Source organism: Schistocerca serialis, chromosome 6, assembly GCF_023864345.2.
Source record: "Schistocerca serialis cubense isolate TAMUIC-IGC-003099 chromosome 6, iqSchSeri2.2, whole genome shotgun sequence".
NCBI lineage: Eukaryota > Metazoa > Arthropoda > Insecta > Orthoptera > Acrididae > Schistocerca > Schistocerca serialis.
In genome coordinates, this window is record NC_064643.1 from 533,674,004 (window position 1) to 533,692,546 (window position 18,543).

The 18,543-nt window shown below is 41.1% G+C and overlaps 1 protein-coding gene across 2 annotated transcripts in view; it reads right to left on the minus strand.

The window, feature by feature from the left end:
• Nucleotides 1–18,543, minus strand: part of LOC126483731 (EH domain-binding protein 1) — a 220,675-nt gene that overhangs the window by 62,099 nt on the left and 140,033 nt on the right. The window contains exons 12-15 of one of the 2 annotated variants that reach the window (XM_050106838.1): nt 18,395–18,486; nt 5,485–5,557; nt 3,620–3,718; nt 3,169–3,288 (exon numbers count right to left, since the gene is read on the minus strand). In XM_050106838.1, the coding sequence (XP_049962795.1) occupies nt 3,169–3,288; nt 3,620–3,718; nt 5,485–5,557; nt 18,395–18,486 (384 nt within the window). The remainder of the gene's footprint in view (nt 1–3,168; nt 3,289–3,619; nt 3,719–5,484; nt 5,558–18,394; nt 18,487–18,543) is intronic. The other variant, XM_050106839.1, reaches the window with a different exon arrangement.

Genomic DNA, 18,543 nt, shown 5'->3' on the forward strand with positions numbered 1-18,543 from the left:
GTTAGTGACTGCCCTGAAGATGTTTGAGAGACCATTAGCATACTGGGCGAGGGAATTCTCGTCACTACAGACATGCCATCCACAGCTGGATGAGCTGTGTAGGAGGTGTTTTTTGGTGTGGAAAATGTGACAGCTGTCAAAATGCTGGTACTGTTGGTAGTTAGTGGGTTTAATGTGGACAGGGTTGTGGATGGTGCCATCAGAGAGGTGGAGGTTAATGTCCAGAAGAGTGGCATATTATCTTGAGTATGACCAGGTGAAGCAGATGGGCGAGAAGGTGTTGAGGTTATGGAGGAGTGAGGCCAGAGTGTCTTGGCCAGTGAAGTGTATGAAGAATGAGATAGTGTGTTTGGTGTTGGAAGGACTTCTGGAGAGCCAGTGTTTAGCTGTGGCAAAGACATGGGCATGAGGGCTGTTGGTGTATAGTGAGGTAGCACGAACAGTGATGAGAAGAGGTCCAGGAGGTAATGGGGTGGGGATTGGTGAACGAAGCAGTTATTATCTTTCAAATACAGGGAGACAACAATTTACCCACAAGCATACACTGAAGTTGCAGTCCATCTTAATAATTATTTAAAAAAGTACATAAGTGAAACTGGATTGTGTGACTGCTCAGATGGTGACAAGCACAACTCTGAATGGAATATAACAAAAAATTATGCACCACAATGCACATGAACAGATCATACAGGAGATAAGGTAAGGGACAGATTGTGCTTCAATCCCCCAGAAGGATGACAATGCTGGTGACGAAACAAGCTTGTGAAGACACAGACAACAGCTGAGAAGCCAAGTTAGAATTTGTTGTGGAAGTTAGGATCCATAGTTAAATTTAATCTTATGGTAAGATTATTTGTGGTAAGGATAGAAGAAACTTCTATAGTCTTCTTGAATGGACACACTATTACAGTTATCATTTGTGGGAATCAAGATGGTGACATTAAATCTTGAACTTGTTCTTTTCTAGTTTATGTCCAATATTTCTACATCACAAAGAAAACAGAGAAACAACTTACACTGTTTGAGGGGATAGTATAAGTTAAGAAAAGAAAGATAGTGTGTTGGAGTCTATGGGGCAACTGGCAATAAAGTCAGTTGAAAAGAGAAGAAACGAATGAGTGAGCAACAAAAAAATCAAAGATGACAGGGACCATGAAAACAGCTTTCAACTTAACCAAACCTCCATTCACACTATCTACATAGCATAGCTGTCTGGCACTGTAACAGCCAGAAGCCACCTTGCTCATACAATCTGTGATTACCTCCACTACAAAATCTATGCTACAGACCAAGTTGTTATCAGTTTTTTGAATTCAGGCAGTGTGTAGTATCATTTAAGTAATAAAATTAAGAAGATTTTTAAGAGCAATGCACGAGAATTTTTAATTTGCTGTCCACCATCTACCTTCTTGCTTCTTCAGTGAAAATTATAAATGGAATTATCCAGCATTATTCAGACTATTCTTGTCTTGTTATTGGACTGTTACTGATACTGATCTATGTTTCCATAGGCACATGGCCACCAAACTGTATTGTGTCTTATTTTTATTAATAATATGGTAGAGTCAATTTACATTCGAATTCAAAATTCTTACTGTGATCAACCTTGTCATTAATACATGCATTATAGTCTTTACAGATATTACAACTTCCATTGTTTGAGTGTGAATTACTGATATCATTTACCAAGCACACAGATTCTTGCATGTGTGGTTTAAATAACATGCAAGGATGTAGATCTAAGTCTGATTTAGAGAAAGTTAACAAGTTATTGGGACTTCAGTCAATATTTATGTGGTCAATATTTTCTGCATTTAGTTACTAACATCATTACTAAAAAATATACAAAAGGGTGATCAAAAATTTTCTGTTTGAAGACCATACAGTCCAGAATCAGTATGCCAATCATGCAAAATCATAGTGAGCATTGAGGCAATCAACCCTCTGATACACCAGCTGAAGATACCTGCTGCATGAAGAAGTCCGTAACTGCCTGCTGCACATCCTCATCAGACAGGAATTTTTTGACACTTCAGGGCTTTTCTTAATGGACCGAAGGCATGATAATCGCTTGGGGACTATAAAGCGGGTGCTCAAATGTCTCAAACTTGAGTTGGCGTAACTTCTACTTTATGATATTTGCGATATGGGGATGTGTCTTATCATGAACTTGCCAAAATATTCCAACATGATGGTTTTTCAACAGACATGCCGCCTCATGCACATTCTTCATTCTCTGAAGGAAGTCTAGGCAGTGTTTGCCCTTCAGCGGCCAAGTAAAGAACAACAGTACAATGGTCCTGTTTGGACTCATCATTTGTTCATAATGTCGCCATAGATCATGTTTCCACATTTAATGTACGCATGTCAGAAAGACACAAATACTACATTAATCCCTTGCCTACACGTCATGTCAGTGTTTATATACTCACATCCAAACCATGCTACACTGCATATACACTGCAACAACTCCCGCAAATGGAAACTTTTTTATCATCCCTTACAATGTAAGTGGTAGCGATACAAAATATCTGGTAGTACTTACATCACATGTTTTATCAACAAGTACTGGTCAACATTCTCAATTAAAAAAAAAGACTAATGATAGTAAGGGAAGTTATAATATTTTACTGCAAACTATTCAGTTACATGATATCGGTTCCACCCCTTAAACACACACACACACACACACACACACACACACACACCTCATCCCAGTACCATCATTTCAACAGAAAAACTGATTTTTTTTTTCCCTCATAGTACGTTGGAATTTTATTCTGAAGGTTATATCTGTTTCTGTCTTTCTGAGGTAAAATATATTCAGGCTACATAGTAGCTTATGGCTGATTAATTCTTCTAATATTTCACAAAAGGTGAATGTTTCCAAAGTTGGGGCACCACACCAAATCAGAGGCAAGGGGATACATTGTGAAACAGAAAATTGTGAGTTAATTATCATGACCTGCTCTGGTTTAGCTCACTTCTGTAGTAACATATGAAACTGCTTTGTATGCCATTAGCAAATATAAATAATTTTTGTATGATAATCCTGCAACAACTGTTTGCGCACATATAATGATCATTATTTTATACAACATTTTCAATATTAATACATATAAACTGAAGTTCATTTAAAAGGAAGAATGACAACCAAATTATACATACCTTGACTGGTGACTGAACTGTTAAATGGCTGTTAGTCCCACGAATTGTTACTTCTCTTCTGGCTTGTTCCAGGAGCTGACGAGCACGCTCTCTCAATTCATCATGACGTGTTAGAATTTGCTGACCAAGCATCAGTTACATTATTATTATTATTATTATTATTATTATCACTCATAATGGATAATTACATATTTAGTTGTGAAGAAAACTCACATGCAGTGAATGACATATTGTTCTATTTTTCAGAAAGCAAAAAGTTCAACTTTATCTAGACAAACAAAAAAATATCACGGTGTCTACAAATAAAACAGTATCTCACAAATACAAACAATGTTATAAGCATGGCAAGGGGAGGAAACATAACTGGATGCTATAATAAGAAAGTACACTTTTTTACTACTACAAAAATACCACACACCAGTTTAATATTCACAGCAAAGTAATTACTTACATGCCGCGTAAGTGGTTCACTATGGGCTGGTGAAGCAGGCTGGTCCTGCAAGTCTGGATTCTCTTTGTTCATCTTCGTGTCATATGATTTAACAGATTGCTGAAAACAGAAACAAAGCCCATCAATGTAGCTATCACTAAACATGTTAAGGGATTACTTACATATTTCTCACAAATGTAGATACCAATTTTCCAAACACTGCAGGCGTATCCAGTTGCCAAAGAACATACAAACATACTAATTTAGTAAACACAAAGGAGGAAGTCCGTGACAACTATGCTGTTACAGCTTCAACTATGACAGGGCTTCACCCTCTCTCTTCTCTCACATGCATTTAAAATACAATACGCTTCAGAACAGAAAGGTACCAAGTGTGCAAAGCAGGATTACCTTTCCCATTAGGGAGTGGAGCCTTCCCTCAAGGTCATACAGCCAACAATATCAAATGGTTATCTTTAACTGAATCTGTTGAAGGAATTTTCCCCCTCGCCAAGTGGGGAAAATAAATAAACTTTGCAGATTATATGGGTAAATAACATCCAAAGTTCATTTCCAGAGTTTAAAAAGATGGAGTATTAATACATAAAATTTACGAATACTGTATAAAACAGTTTATAAATTGTGCCAAGAAAGATTGTGAGGAGTGGTTCAATCGCCATGTCGGAAAGTTGCTACAAAAGCAATGAGTAATTCATCAGAGATTTAAATGGTGTCAAAGCCGCTTTCGCAAACAATAAGTGAACAAAGCCAGAAAGCCATAAGGAGGTAAATCTGAGAACCATTGAAAGTAAAATTCTATCTATCACTCAGAGATACTGAGATAAGTGATTGTGGAACAGAAAATCAACTAAAATGACTTAACACAAGAGAAAATGTAGATGAATCAAATGTGATTCCTACATAATCTTACATAGAATATTTATCTCTTTCTATCAGCAAATTTATCACTGGTTACAGGAGCAATGAATAGTTCAAAGTGACTAGAAAAAGGTGATAGTCAATCTCCACTTTTCAAGAAGGGTGATTGGACAAATACCCATAACTATGGGGCATACTGAAAGCATCAATCTGTTATAGAATTATGAATCATATTTTATGTATTTGTATTATAACTAAGGGACTGAAAATCTCTTCTGAAGGATCTACATGGATTTTGTGAAGCTCAACTCATTATGTTCAACAATAAGATAAGCCCAGCATTCCTTGATTTCTGGAAGATATTTGATACAGTGGCATACGAGGCACCTAATGTACAAAATAGAAGAGTATGCAATACCAGATCAGCTTTGTGGCTGGACCAGACAAGTCCCAACCTACAAAACTCAGCACATAATTCTTAATGAGGAGAAAGTAGCTTCAGGTGTACCCCATGGGAGAGTAATAAGATACCTGCATTACTTTAACAACTATGTTGAAACTGACAATTTCTGAGATTATTACATTAGTGGATTGATACAAAAAAGGGCACTGTAACTACTGTGAGGGTATCAAGGTCATGGTCCTAATCAGCATACTAATAACCATTGCAAATGTTATAAGTAAGAAAAATTATAAGCTGGTCATTCAGAATATCACGACATATGGTTTTTACTGCCACATCTGATAGTCTCTCTGTCTTTGTGGGATCCTGAAGTTCAAGAAAAATTATACTCAAATTCAGACATCATTTCCAACATTGCCCTCTGTATGCAAGGACTATTTACACTTCTTTTCTGCTTAATATTTCCCCCAATATTCCATGTACGTTTCTTTCCATATTCTAAGTAATCCATACGGACACTGCCATCATGTGTTTCTCCTCACCAAATGAACCACAAACCTGCTTGGATATCAACTATATTGCACAGTATATAGCAAATACTTACATTGTCTTGTGACAAGCGATAGAGGGACACCGTATTTGTTGGAGATTTCTTTTCTTCGCCATCATTTTTGGGACTGAAACAAACAACCCAGGTGGGTTCCTTTAAAAACTATACTGAGGGACATCAACTACAACACATAACACAGCAATGTAGAGGTGTTCTATGTGATTTTATACTATCCCTCATACAAAGTATTTTTTCCTTTTTTTGGTCTTTTATATATATGATAAATATACTGTGTGTATCTGAAATCCTTAAATTCTTATATGTGATGTTACTTTCTAAAATTAATGTTCACCAAGTAGGTTACATGCCACTGATGCTGGAGAGCTTATTATATATTTTACTTTAAGATATTTTCAACATTTATGATACCCACAAACTATGTGCACTTGAAAATTTGAGCCTGCTAGGAATTATTTGTTGAAAGATTGATATCCTTTGTTTGAAAGCCATAATTCCCCTCTTTTTGGAAAACAGTTTCTTTTTCAAAATCATAATCTTTCAGAAGTTAGACAATGGAAAATCCAGGATGGAATAATGCCAATATCATGAAATGCAATATTCCTATTCACCATCTACACTATATGGCGAACAACAACTTTTCTTTTCATAATATTGTCATTTTTCAGAAGTTATTCTCATAAGAGGTTGTCACAGTCTAGAATTTTAGAATCTATAAATCCTATTCTTTCCAAAATTCAATGTAATAGTTTTGTTGCCCTGATGTTTCTGAATACGAAAATGCATAATTTCACTAAACTAACATGTTAGTTTACAAAATAGTCTAATTAGAAATTTCAAGTTTCCAGAAAATTTTTCGCGGCCTTGGATGATCGAATTGCACATTCAACATTATGCACCATCAAGCAGTACTAGCAGTTTTTGCCATTTTTAGACCATATGGTTTATAGTTAATCAGAAAACTACCTTCTCTAGCACATATATATGGGTTAATCAAACAATGGAAAATCCAGGATGGAATGCAACAATACGAGAGAAGGAAAGCTGCTACTCACCATATAGCAGAGTTGCTGAGTTGTAATAGGCACAATAAAAAGATTCACTCAATTAAAGCTTTCGGGCATTAAGGCCTTTGTCAGCAGTACACACACACACACACACACACACACACACACACACACACACACACACAGTCACTGCTGATGTGCGTGCAAGTTGTGTTTATATGTGTGTGTGTGAGTGTGTGTGTGTGTGTGTGTGTGTGTGTGTGTGTGTGTGTGTGTGTGTACTGCTGACAAAGGCCTTAATGCCCGAAAGCTTTAATTGAGTGAATCTTTTTTTTTGTGCCTATCGCAACTCAGCATCTCCGCTATATGGTGAGTAACATATATGGGTTACCTATTTTTCATGTCTTTTAGATTATTATTGAGAGTACAACTATTAGTCAATTGCATTTTTACAAAAGCTTCACTCCACATGCATCTACATATTAACAATATACACAAACTCAGTCTTGTAGAGTTATATTAGGCTAAACGGAGCTTATATATAAGGTGCTGGCCTGGTGTTAAGAGCTTTGATAACAACTCAAAGCACTTATTTAGTCATCAGCAAGGAAAGGAGGAGATTTGGAAGACTACTGAGGCATTGAATAAACAGGTCAGTAACCTTAAAATCTCTGTATCTGAAGAAGGAAATTACCTATTCATACACTAAGCTCTGATCATCAGAATGCAGAGGAATTTTCCTGTTATTGTGAGGGATCAACCCTCTGAGCCTAAATTTCAAACAAGTGAGGTGTTGCCTAATGGGATAATCACTGTTTTTTAATGATAATGTATAAGGATTTATGTTTTATTGTTCCAGGTGAGCATCCAGCTGTCTGCTCACTAGATGCATTCTGGACGCCTACCTGGAACAGTCCACATCACGAGATCATAATGGAATTTTATTGTTCTGTTAATGTTGGTGTTGTGATTCGCCGATCTTTCAAAGTGCCGCCGCGCAGTTATGAGCGTCCTCTACATGCGGCGCTGTCTGCCAGCCATGCAGCAGCCGCGCCACCTAAGCGACCAGCCAGCCAGCGGCCGCTAGACTTGGACTCAGTGCTGATTTAACCGTTACAGTGTACACAGGTCTTACTTCGTTTACTTGATCTGTGACTTACATGTTTTGTGTCGTCTTAGAAATATATTTGTTCAACTTAACGTTATAACAATTGGCGACGAGGTAGTGAAAATTTCTTTTTCATCGTTGACCCACAGGTTTCCATGGCTACTTTAGAGGAACTATTGCAAGGTCTCTCAGAACAGCAAACGCTTCTCACATCGGCGATTTGTGATTTCACCGCAGCATCAAATGCGGGGTGTGTCTTGTCATTGTCTCTACCTCCTTTTCCTCCTTACGACGAGACGGCGGAAGACTGGTCTGATTACGAAAAATGTCTTCGACAGCACTTCTTGGCATTTCATGACGACCAAACATGTAAGTCTCTGTTCCTTTCATGGATTTCACCTCAAATGTATCGGTTGTTGTCGCAATTGGCTCCTTTGAAGGATCCTGCGTCCTTGTCCTTTGCTGAAATGTGCTCACTTCTATCCGTATATTTTCAAAAGCATACGCATGTGGTAGCCTCTCGTGTTGCCTTTTATCGCTGTCAAAAAAAACTGAATCAATCCTATCACGCTTGGGCTGCTGCACTTCACGGCCTCAGTTGAAAGTGTCAGTTTGTTACTGACGTTCACAAAGAATCTTACACCAATTCCATGGTACGGGATGCTATTATCCAGTCAGCGCCCAACAAAGAAGTTAGGCAACGTGCCCTTCAGTTGGTAAATCTGACTCTCGATGAAGTCCTATCCATCGCTCAGTCTTCTGAAATTTCTCGCGCCACTGGAGCACAAACAGAGGCATGGGGTGACGTCGGGGAAGACAACCTCTGTGCGCTGTTGACGAAGCGTGCGGCGTGTCCCTGGTGGCCGACGTGGCCGCAGTACGCTCCGAAGCGCAGCCTTGGCCTAACCATAAACAAACTCCTAAGAAACTGCAGCAAAACCCATGGCAACTTCCTTCACGTCCGCGGTGTTTTACGAAACATTCGCGGGAGGATTGTCCCCAACGTTGGACCGTGTGTTACAAATGCAAAAAGAAGGGTCATGTGTCATCCATTTGCAAATCCGACCGCATACCTGACGTCCATGTATGTGATGCTGATTCTGCTTCTGTGCTGTCTGTCAATGGTACTTCCTCACTGTCCAAATCCTCGGTCGGGATGTTCGCATGCAGGTGGATACTGGTTCTGCTGCCACTATCATCAATTCTCAGACGTATATTCAGTTGTGTTCTCCAGTCCTGTCACTTGTCACTAGGCAATTACGGACGTACAATAAACAGAAGATTTCTCTCTTGGGCCAATTTGATGCTGAGGTATCTGACAAATCTGTCGTTTGCACTGTTCCCATATTTGTGGTCGACCATAGTAACGTGGAGAATCTTTTTGGTTTCGATGCCTTTCGCGTTTTTGGGTTCTCCATAGATGACTGTCAATATCGTCTCTGATGCTATTCCTTATCCTCAATTGGATTCCTTGTCGACAACATTTTCGTCCCTTTTTTCTCCTGGGTTAGGCCATGCAAATGACTTTGAAAGTCATATCACGCTCAAACCCACTGCTCGGCCTAAGTTTTTTCGGACTCGGCCCATTCCTGTGGCCCTTCGTGATCGGGTAAAATGGGAGCCGGATCGTCTCACTGCTTCAGGGGTCTTGCTTCCTGTCACTTCCAGTGAGTGGTCCTCTCCTGTCGTCGTCGTTGCTAAGCCAAATGGTGATCTTCGTCTCTGTGGCGATTTCAAAGCCACTGTAAATGCTCAATGCCTCATCGACACTTACCCTATGCCCCGACCTGAAGAATTGTTCACCAAACTTGCTGGAGGCCAGTATTTTTCTAAACTTGACCTGTCAGAAGCTTATCATCAACTTCCTCTCAACGCTGCTTCAATGCAGTTCCTGGTCCTTAACACGCTTTTCGGCCTCTATCAATACCAACGATTGCCATTCGGGGTTGCCAGAGCCCCTGCTCTCTTTCAGCGATTCTTGGAACAATTATTGCTCGCTGTCCTTGGGTGTATAAATTACCAGGATGACATTGTTGTCACTGGCTCCCCCACTGAAGAACATCTTCAGAATCTCCAAACACTTTTTCATGTCTTACCTACTGCCGGTCTTAAGTGTAATCTTCAGAAATCAAATTTTTTCAGGCATCTATAACGTACTTGGGGCTTCAACTCTCTCGGGATGGTATTCGTCCGCTTCAGCAAACTGTTGCTGTGATCGATGCCCTTCCTCACCCTACATCTGTTAAGGAACTGCAGGCCTTCTTAGGGAAAATAGCATACGATCACAGGTTTTTACCATCTGCGGCTTCGGTGGCTCAGCCGTTGCATCGCCTGTTCCATAAAAACGTGCCCTTTCACTGGTCCGCGTCATGCAATGCGGCTTTTCAGAAATTGAAGACTATGCTGAAACAGGCCCCGTGTCTGGCTACTTATCGACCTGGCCAACATCTTGTTCTTGCCACGGACGCCTCTCAGTACAGGGTTGGTGCAGACCTTGCGCACTGTTTTTCTGACGGTTCTGAACAACCCATTGCTTATGCCTCCAAAACACTCGCGGATGCCCAACGAAAATATTCTCAAATTGGAAAGGAAGCTTTAGCCATTGTTTATGCTCTTCATAAGTTTGGGGTTTTTCTCTATGGATCCAAATTTCATCTTGTTACGGACCACAAACCACTTGTTTCCTTGTTTCATCCATCAATGTCGCTTCCTGACAAGGCCGGACACTGCTTCCAGCATTGGGCTCTTTACTTGTCTCGTTTCAATTATGAGATTCATTTCCGGCTGACGGCTCAACATGCAAATGCTGATGCACTGTCTTGCCTTCCCATGGGTTCTGATCTGGCATTCGATAGGGATGAACTTTTGTGCTTCCACCTGGATGTTGCCGAGCAGCAGGTTGTGGACAAGTTCCCATCACCGGGGACCGGCTGGCGGCTGCTATGGGTTCTGATCCTACCCTCTCCCGGGTTTTACGCTGTATTCAGAAGGGCTGGCCAGATCGTCCATCCGCTAACACTTCTGATCCGTTGTGGAACTACTACGCTTTGCATTACTGCCTCACGGCTAGGGATGGTTTTATCCTCCTTTCCACCGACAATGCTTCGGCGCGTGTTGTGGTACCTGCTTCTTTGCGTGCTTCGGTCTTGCGCCTCCTTCACTAAGGGCACTGGGGTGTCTCTCTCACAAAATCTCTGGCGCGCCGTCATGTGTACTGGCCCAGCATCGACTCTGAAATTGCACACAAGGTCGCTGCCTGCGGCCCTTGTGCGTCACAGGCTGCCACCCCTAAGTCATCTTTGTCACCATGGCCTTTGCCTGAGAACCCCTGGGAGCGTATTCATGCTGACTTCGTGGGACCCTTTTCAGGTACTTTTTGGCTTCTCGTTATTGAATCCTATTCTAACTTTCCTTTCATTGTCCATTGCATGCCGCCTACCACCGCAGCAATCACCAATGCTCTAGCTCGTATTTTCTCCTTGAAAGGCCTTCCCTCTACTCTTGTTACTGATAATGGTCCGCAATTTGCCTCTTCCGATTTTGCGGGTTTTTTGTGCCCGTCACGGCATAATGCATGTCACGGCCCCTCCGTTCCATCCACAGTCAAACGGTGAGGCTGAATGACTGGTCCGCACATTTAAGGCTGAGATGAGGAAACTCCTGACTTCTTCTGCTGCTGATGATGCGCTTCTCCATGGGCGACCACAGCCCAGCTGAGCTCTTACATGGCCGACAGCCCTGCACACTACTTCATCTTCTGCGGCCTTCCACCTCATGGCAGCGGGTGCCTTCGCTTGGTCATTCACCGCTGGCGACCTTGTATGGGTACGGGGATATGGCAGGCAGCCAAAATGGAGTCCTGGCCACATCTTACGACACCGTGGCTGACGCCTGTATGAAATCCAGACGGACACGGGTGTTGCAGTGCGTCATTCGGACCAGCTTCGGCCTCTTGTGCTGGCAACGCCTGTTCCAAATGCCGCTACACCACCTTCGGCTCTACCTGATGCTCGGGATCTTGGAATCTCTCATTACTCACAACACAATCCTCTCACCATCATCTCGGTGCCATCACAAGAGCTGACGCCACCAGGACACGTGCCCATGCAGGAACCAGACGACCATCATCTGTCGGAGCAACTCTACTCGCCTCCTTCTCCTATGGATGCCGACACATCGCCCATGCCTCCTTTTATAACAACCGGACTTGCCGCAACGGGCAGATTGGGGCAAGGGGCCCCAGCAGATTCGACCCATTATCATCGGGGACACTTCCGTCCGTACGGGAAGCCGCCTCCTCGAGACTTTATGGCCAGTCAAACAACACCTATGGACGTTAGCAATCTACAGGCCACCTCCATCAAGACCAGTGCAAAAAATTCTAAGGGGGGGGGAAAAGTGTTGTGACTTGCTGATCTTTCAAAGTGCCGCTGCGCAGTTACGCGTGTCCTCTACATGCGGCGCTGTCTGCCAGCCATGCAGCAGCCGCGCCACCTAAGCGACCAGCCAGCCAGCGGCCGCTAGACTTGGACTCAGTGCTGATTTGAGCATTACAGTGTACACACGTCTTACTTTGATTACTTGATCTGTGACTTACATGTTTTGTGTAGTCTTAGAAATATATTTGTTCAACTTGACATTATAACAGTTGGATACTACATTATCGAACCAAATTGGTTTTGTATGTAACTAAAAAAGAAAGACACTATTGATTATAGTCTCACCTTATAACATAGTAATCTATATTAGATTCATGATAAATATATATAGCCTACTCTCAACTGATGTATAGTTTTGTAGACTCGAGCTTAGCAATATTTATGAAAACATGCATCAACAAACTTCTTACATAAAGTTTATGATGGAAAGGTACTTGTAAGTGTTTTAATAAAATGTGAATGCACAAACTGCATAGATGTAATGACTAATTAATTAGAAATTAACTTGTGAGCTAACAAAGTAAAAATATTGCATATAATAAATTGATATGAAGGAAGACGACAAGAATTTTAATTCTAGTTGCATTGGAGCATCACACTTGCCATGCTGGTCAAAGGAGATGGAATGAAGGGATTGGGTAATGAACTTAATGGTTGAATGGACAATTTGGAAATTAAAATTAACAACAAAATTACAGAAACCACAAATATAAGAGAATGATGATATAACATTGAAGAAATAGTAGCCAATGATTATGGAGAGTGTATTTTGAGTATAGATGAACATGAAATGGTGTAGTGTATTTAATAATCAGGTCACTGGGATGTTACCTATGGAAAATATTGTGCAGTGTAAAACCCATACATGTTCTAAAAGTAGTGTGTGTGTGTGTGCTTTCTGCACATCTCTCCTAAACCTTTGGACCAATGTCAACCAAACTTGGTACATATATTCCTTACCGTCAGACAACAATCACTGTGGGGGTAACAACCGTCTACTTTTTACACTTCAGAACATAGACGTCACAAACAATGAGAAGCAGGAAAACTGCTGCATCATGCATTACTTTTATATCCACACATGCCACTGGATGTATCTACAAAATTATATCAATGTGTGAAATACAGATCAGGAGATATGACGCCATAAACACTGAGATGCAGGAAAAAATGCTGTGTCATGAATGAAATTTTAAGACATTTTTTCTTTATTACTAGGACACTCCTACAGTGGAGTCAACTTACAGAAATGCTTGACACCTGGTAGCACTTTTGGCAGCTTTCGACTATGAAGTGCAAATGGCTATAGGCCTAAACAAAAGCCATCTACAGAGTATGAAGATGCATTGAACATAGACACATTTACAAAATCACATTGTAGACATGTGAAGCAGCTGCACCCAGTATACAGATCATCTCACATGGAGTCTGCTGTAGGAGTACACATAAGGTTTCGGTTTTACAAGGGTGGTTTGAAAAGCTCTCGGAATCGAATAGAAAAAAAAGACTTGCATCACTGAAACTTTTTTTTAAAATTTTCCAATGTAGTCTCCTTGTAGATTAATGTGCTTGGTCCAACGATGATCCAGTGCCTTGATCCCATCTCGAAAATTAGTTTCCTCCTGGCCTGAAAAATAGTAGTCAGCTCTGGCAATCAATTCTTCATTTGAAGTGAATCTTCATACACCAAGAAAAATTTTCAGTTTTGGGAAGAGATGGAAGTCCGACAGAGCCATATCAGGTGAATAAGGTGGGTGTGGCAACAATTCATACCTTAGCTTGTGTAATTTTGTCATAGTGACAGCACGTGTGTGCAGGCGCGCATCAAGAGTTGCGGCACCCCTCTTCCAGATAATTTTTTCATTTCTAATTCTTCAGTTAAAATGTGATATACCCTTTCAGATGATGTCTGGCAAGCATGAGCAATTTCATGCACTTTCAATTGGTGATCCTCCATGACCATTTTGAGCACTTTTGCGATGATTTCTGGAGTAGACACACATCTTGGCCGACCACTGTGCTGATCATCATCTAAACTCTCCTGACCAAATTTAAATTCATTTGTCCACTTGGCCACAGTTGAATATGAAGGAGCAGAGTCCCTCAGTGTATTCTGGAAATTGAGATGAATGTCCTTTGCTTTCATACCTTTCTTTACGAAGTACTTAATCACTGCTTGAATCTCGATTTTTCCACCTTTGCAAATCACTACACGGGAACAACAACAGAGCCACCACAGCTCTCCTCCAAGAGCACTGACATGGCACGTGTTTACAGGCAACAATCAAATGAATATCACGTGAACAACTCATTGCGCTAGCACTGACCTCTCATGGTGATTCTGAGAACTTTTCAAACCACCCTCGCTCGTAATATAAAATTGGCAAATTGAATACCTGAGAAATGCCAAGTTTCGTCAGCTAGCAGAATACATAAGGAACAAAGAAACACGGTATACAGCAAATTCACCAACTGCATTACCAGGTCATAAAATGCAGGTTTTAATAACCGAGATTTGCATCCTTGGTGATTTTTGTGATAAGGGTCCTGTTATACAGCATATTTCTGTGCTTAATGTCTTATCTTCATAATGTGGAGACATCATCAGACTACGAAGGCTATATCACAATCCAGTCATTGTAGGGATATGTATAAACAGTTCAGCTTGCTTAGCTTGTTTGATTCTGAAATTACTATCTGAGTCTTCACAGGCTCTGATGATGTCTAGATCATTATGAGATGAAATGTTAGGCACAGAGGCATGCACTAGGCCATGGCCTAAAATTTCTGAAGGATGACCAAGTATGGTAGGATGTGCTTGCTCGTGTGAATGTGTGTGCGTTTCATTCGCTGAAAAAGGCTTTGGCTGAAAGCTAAAATGCATAACAGTCTTTTGTTTGTGGCTGTCTGCAACTCAATGGGTCATCTTTACAGTGGGTAGCAATCTATCCTTTCTCTGATATTGTTGATATTTCAACCTGACTTTCTGTTGCACTTTTTAGGTAGTGAAGCAAGAATAGTGCCTGAAGATACCTGTGTATTAAAAAACCATGATCATATTTTTAAAAACATAGTGAAACTAATTAGTACAGTTGAAGTGGAAGGCTATGAATACAACAACACACTACACAAGAAACTAAATTGTGAACAACTGAGAAATACTGTCAGATAAAATGTGAATGCTGCAGTTTAGCCATAGGAGCAAATCAATAGTCATTTATCGTAGTGGTACTGTTGTTAAGCGTTGTTACAAAATGCAGCAAAGAATAGTCAAAAGAGAAATGACTACTCTCATAACAATAAATAATACTCAGTGGATCATAGGTCTGCTAATTCTGACAGAACAAGTTCCAGACATCATAGCCATGGCAATTATTATGGAAATACTAAAAGGTACACAATCTATGGTTAAATTCCTGGGAGAAATTTTTGAACACTTTGAAAATCCTATCTGCTGACAAAGGCGCCACCACTATTTTTTGAACTGCAAGGATTACCTAGCAGAGGAACTTCACCAACTGTCAGATTCATTCGCCTAGAAATCCTGCTACAGTGACCCAATTCCAGAAATCCAGCGGCATCTCCAGTCTCTCCTCACATCCTTGGCCTCATCCCAGAACTGCTCCTGCAAGTCTATCTCTCTTGTCAGGCCTCTGAAGTCCATAAACTCAACTACTCAGGATGGCCCATTGTGGCTAGTTAGCGTGTGCCTCCACTGGGAGAATCTCTGCTCTCACAGGCCAACAACTTGAACTGATTACCTGCAACTTACTCTCCTATACAAAAAACACCAATCATTTCCTCCACCAACTGTCCTCAGTTTCTACTCCTTTACCATTGATACCAGATCCCTGTATACTAATACCCAGATGCCCCTAGTATCACTGCTATTGAACACTAGCCTTTTCGAACGCCTGACTGACTCCAAACATACTACATCCTTCCTGGTCACCATGACCAGTTATACTCTTACCCATAATTACTTCAGTGCAAAGGCATCACCTACAAACAAATGCGTGATATAGCGATGGACACCCGTACGGCACCATTCTACACCAACCTATTCATGGGTCATCTAGAGGAATCCCTGCTAACCACCCTGAATCCCAAACCCCTTACCTGGTTCAGAATCATTGATGTCATCTTCGTGATTTGAATCAAGGGTGAAGACACCCTATCTACATTCCTCCAGAGCATCAACACCTCCCGCTTTCACTTCACCTGGTCCTCCTCAACTCAACAGCAATCTTCCTTGATGTTTACCTCCACCTCAAAGACAGCCACATCAATAGCTCCATCCATATCAAACCCACAAACTCCACTCTGACACTGCCACCACTTCCACTCCAAGAAATCCTTCCACATAGCCTAGCCAACCATGGCCACCACACCTGTAGTGATGAGCAGTTCCCCTCCAGATACACTAAGAGTCTCATTCTGGCCTTCACAGACCAAAATTATCCTCCAAACCTCGTACAGAAAAAAATTTCCCATGACTTATCTTTCATATCACCCACCCCCTCCCAGAGGCCCACTGTCCAGTGACAAAGGAGCACTCCCCTTGTGACTCATACCACCTGTATCACCCATGACTGGAACAACTGAATAACATTCTCCATCAAGGTTTCAATTACCTCATCATGCCTTTAAATAAGGAACATCGCTGCCCAACACAATGTTCTCCATTTCAATGACTGCTTCACTGCCTGGTGCCACTTGCATCATTCCTAGCAACATAATTTTTTTCTGAATTGTGCAGGTGTGAACTCTCCCCGCAATATATATCCCATATTCCTGTAACCCCCCCCCCCCCCGGCATCAACCTTCATTAGACACTGTCCTTCAGCCATCTGTCCCCTTCCCTGCTCCTCCAACTCCAACTCCAACTCCTCTCCCCCCCCCCCCCCTTCCACACACACACACACACACACACACACACACACACACACACACTCTTCACCTAGCTGCTCTATCTTGCCCCACCATGTTCCTATACACTCCCACAAGCACCACTTTACTGGCCCCCAACCTTAACCTGCTATCCCCCCCCTCCACCACCACCACCACCACCACCACCACCACCACCACCACCACCCAGATTGCTCCTCTCACCATTCGCAGTTGCTTTCAATCTGGCCTCAACAGCAGTCGTGTGTGAGAGCTGTGCTTGTGTGTGTGTGTGTGTGTGTGTGTGTGTGTGTGCTTTAGAAGATGGTCTTTCAGCTCAAGTGTTTAGTGGTCTTCTTCTTGTACCTGTCTGCACTTGACATTTCCACTATGTGGTTAGTAGCAATCTATTCTTTCTATAATATTGTCATTATTCCATCCTGGTTCTTTCCACTGTTTAGTTGCAAAATTCGTGCCCCAAAATGGAAATAGCCTTAATACTTACAAAAGACTTCTATAGCATAAAATTCATCTCAAAATATGCAAAACTGAGATACTACAACACTTATCAAACCAGAATATCTTTAGGTGACTGAAATACTAATTTTAACCAGAAACAGAGGAATTAAAAAATCCAAAACAACAGAGAGAAAAATGACTGACTAAAAATATTTTAAGTTAAAATTATACTAAGAAAGAACATACAAGATTACAGCAAATAACGAAACTGAAAAGTATACAAACATTTATTTGTATATATAGAAAAAAAAAACAGGCTAAAATTTTATGGTACATTAAAAGAATGGAACTAACCAGATGAACTAGACACATTGTTGAACACAACTACACAAAATGACACAAACATTTTTCGACAGAAAATTCATGACTGGATAGTTGCCCAGGTAGAAAAACTCCAGGAGACTAGAGCATCTTGGTCCAACAAATGGAAAAGAACCCGCTCTGAGGAAATGAAAGCAATTGGGGGTGGGGGGTGGGGGGGGGGGGGGGAGCAGAAGAACCAAAATTCTGAAAATACCCTTTGTTGTGCATTATAACAATAACAATAAACACTCGTTCATTCTTATTCTCCCATAATGTAATCCACTGATATTGTAATGAGGGATATGAGGCAGGTATGTGGAATCTGTGTGTCTATTTTGTATATGCATGAAACAAAAGAAAGAAAGTATGTAAAAGAGAGAGACAGAGAGAGAGAGAGAGAGAGAGAGAGAGAGAGACTGAGAGAGTGTGTGTGTGTGTGTGTGTGTGTGTGTGTGTGTGTGTGTGTGTGTGTGTGGTTTGACGGGGTGGGGGTTTGAGCAATATTTATTTTCGTCAATCTTATGACAGTCTGTCAGTCTTTGCATTATGAACATCTGGATATTTATCCAAAATTAATGTAATTCATTACCATGGGCACTAATTCACAATTTTGTATTTTATACTCTTCTGTGAAGGGTCAAGACAGTAAGTTAGTAATAGTTTACTTTAGAGCATAACATCACCTCTCATCTTCTTCATCTGATGCAAACGGATCAGTCAGTTGACGCCTTGTCATAAGTACTGGACGCTGAGTATTTGCTACTGGAGATTTACTCTGTAAACATACAATGATCGAAAAGAGATATAGAACAGCTACAATTATTTTAAGTCG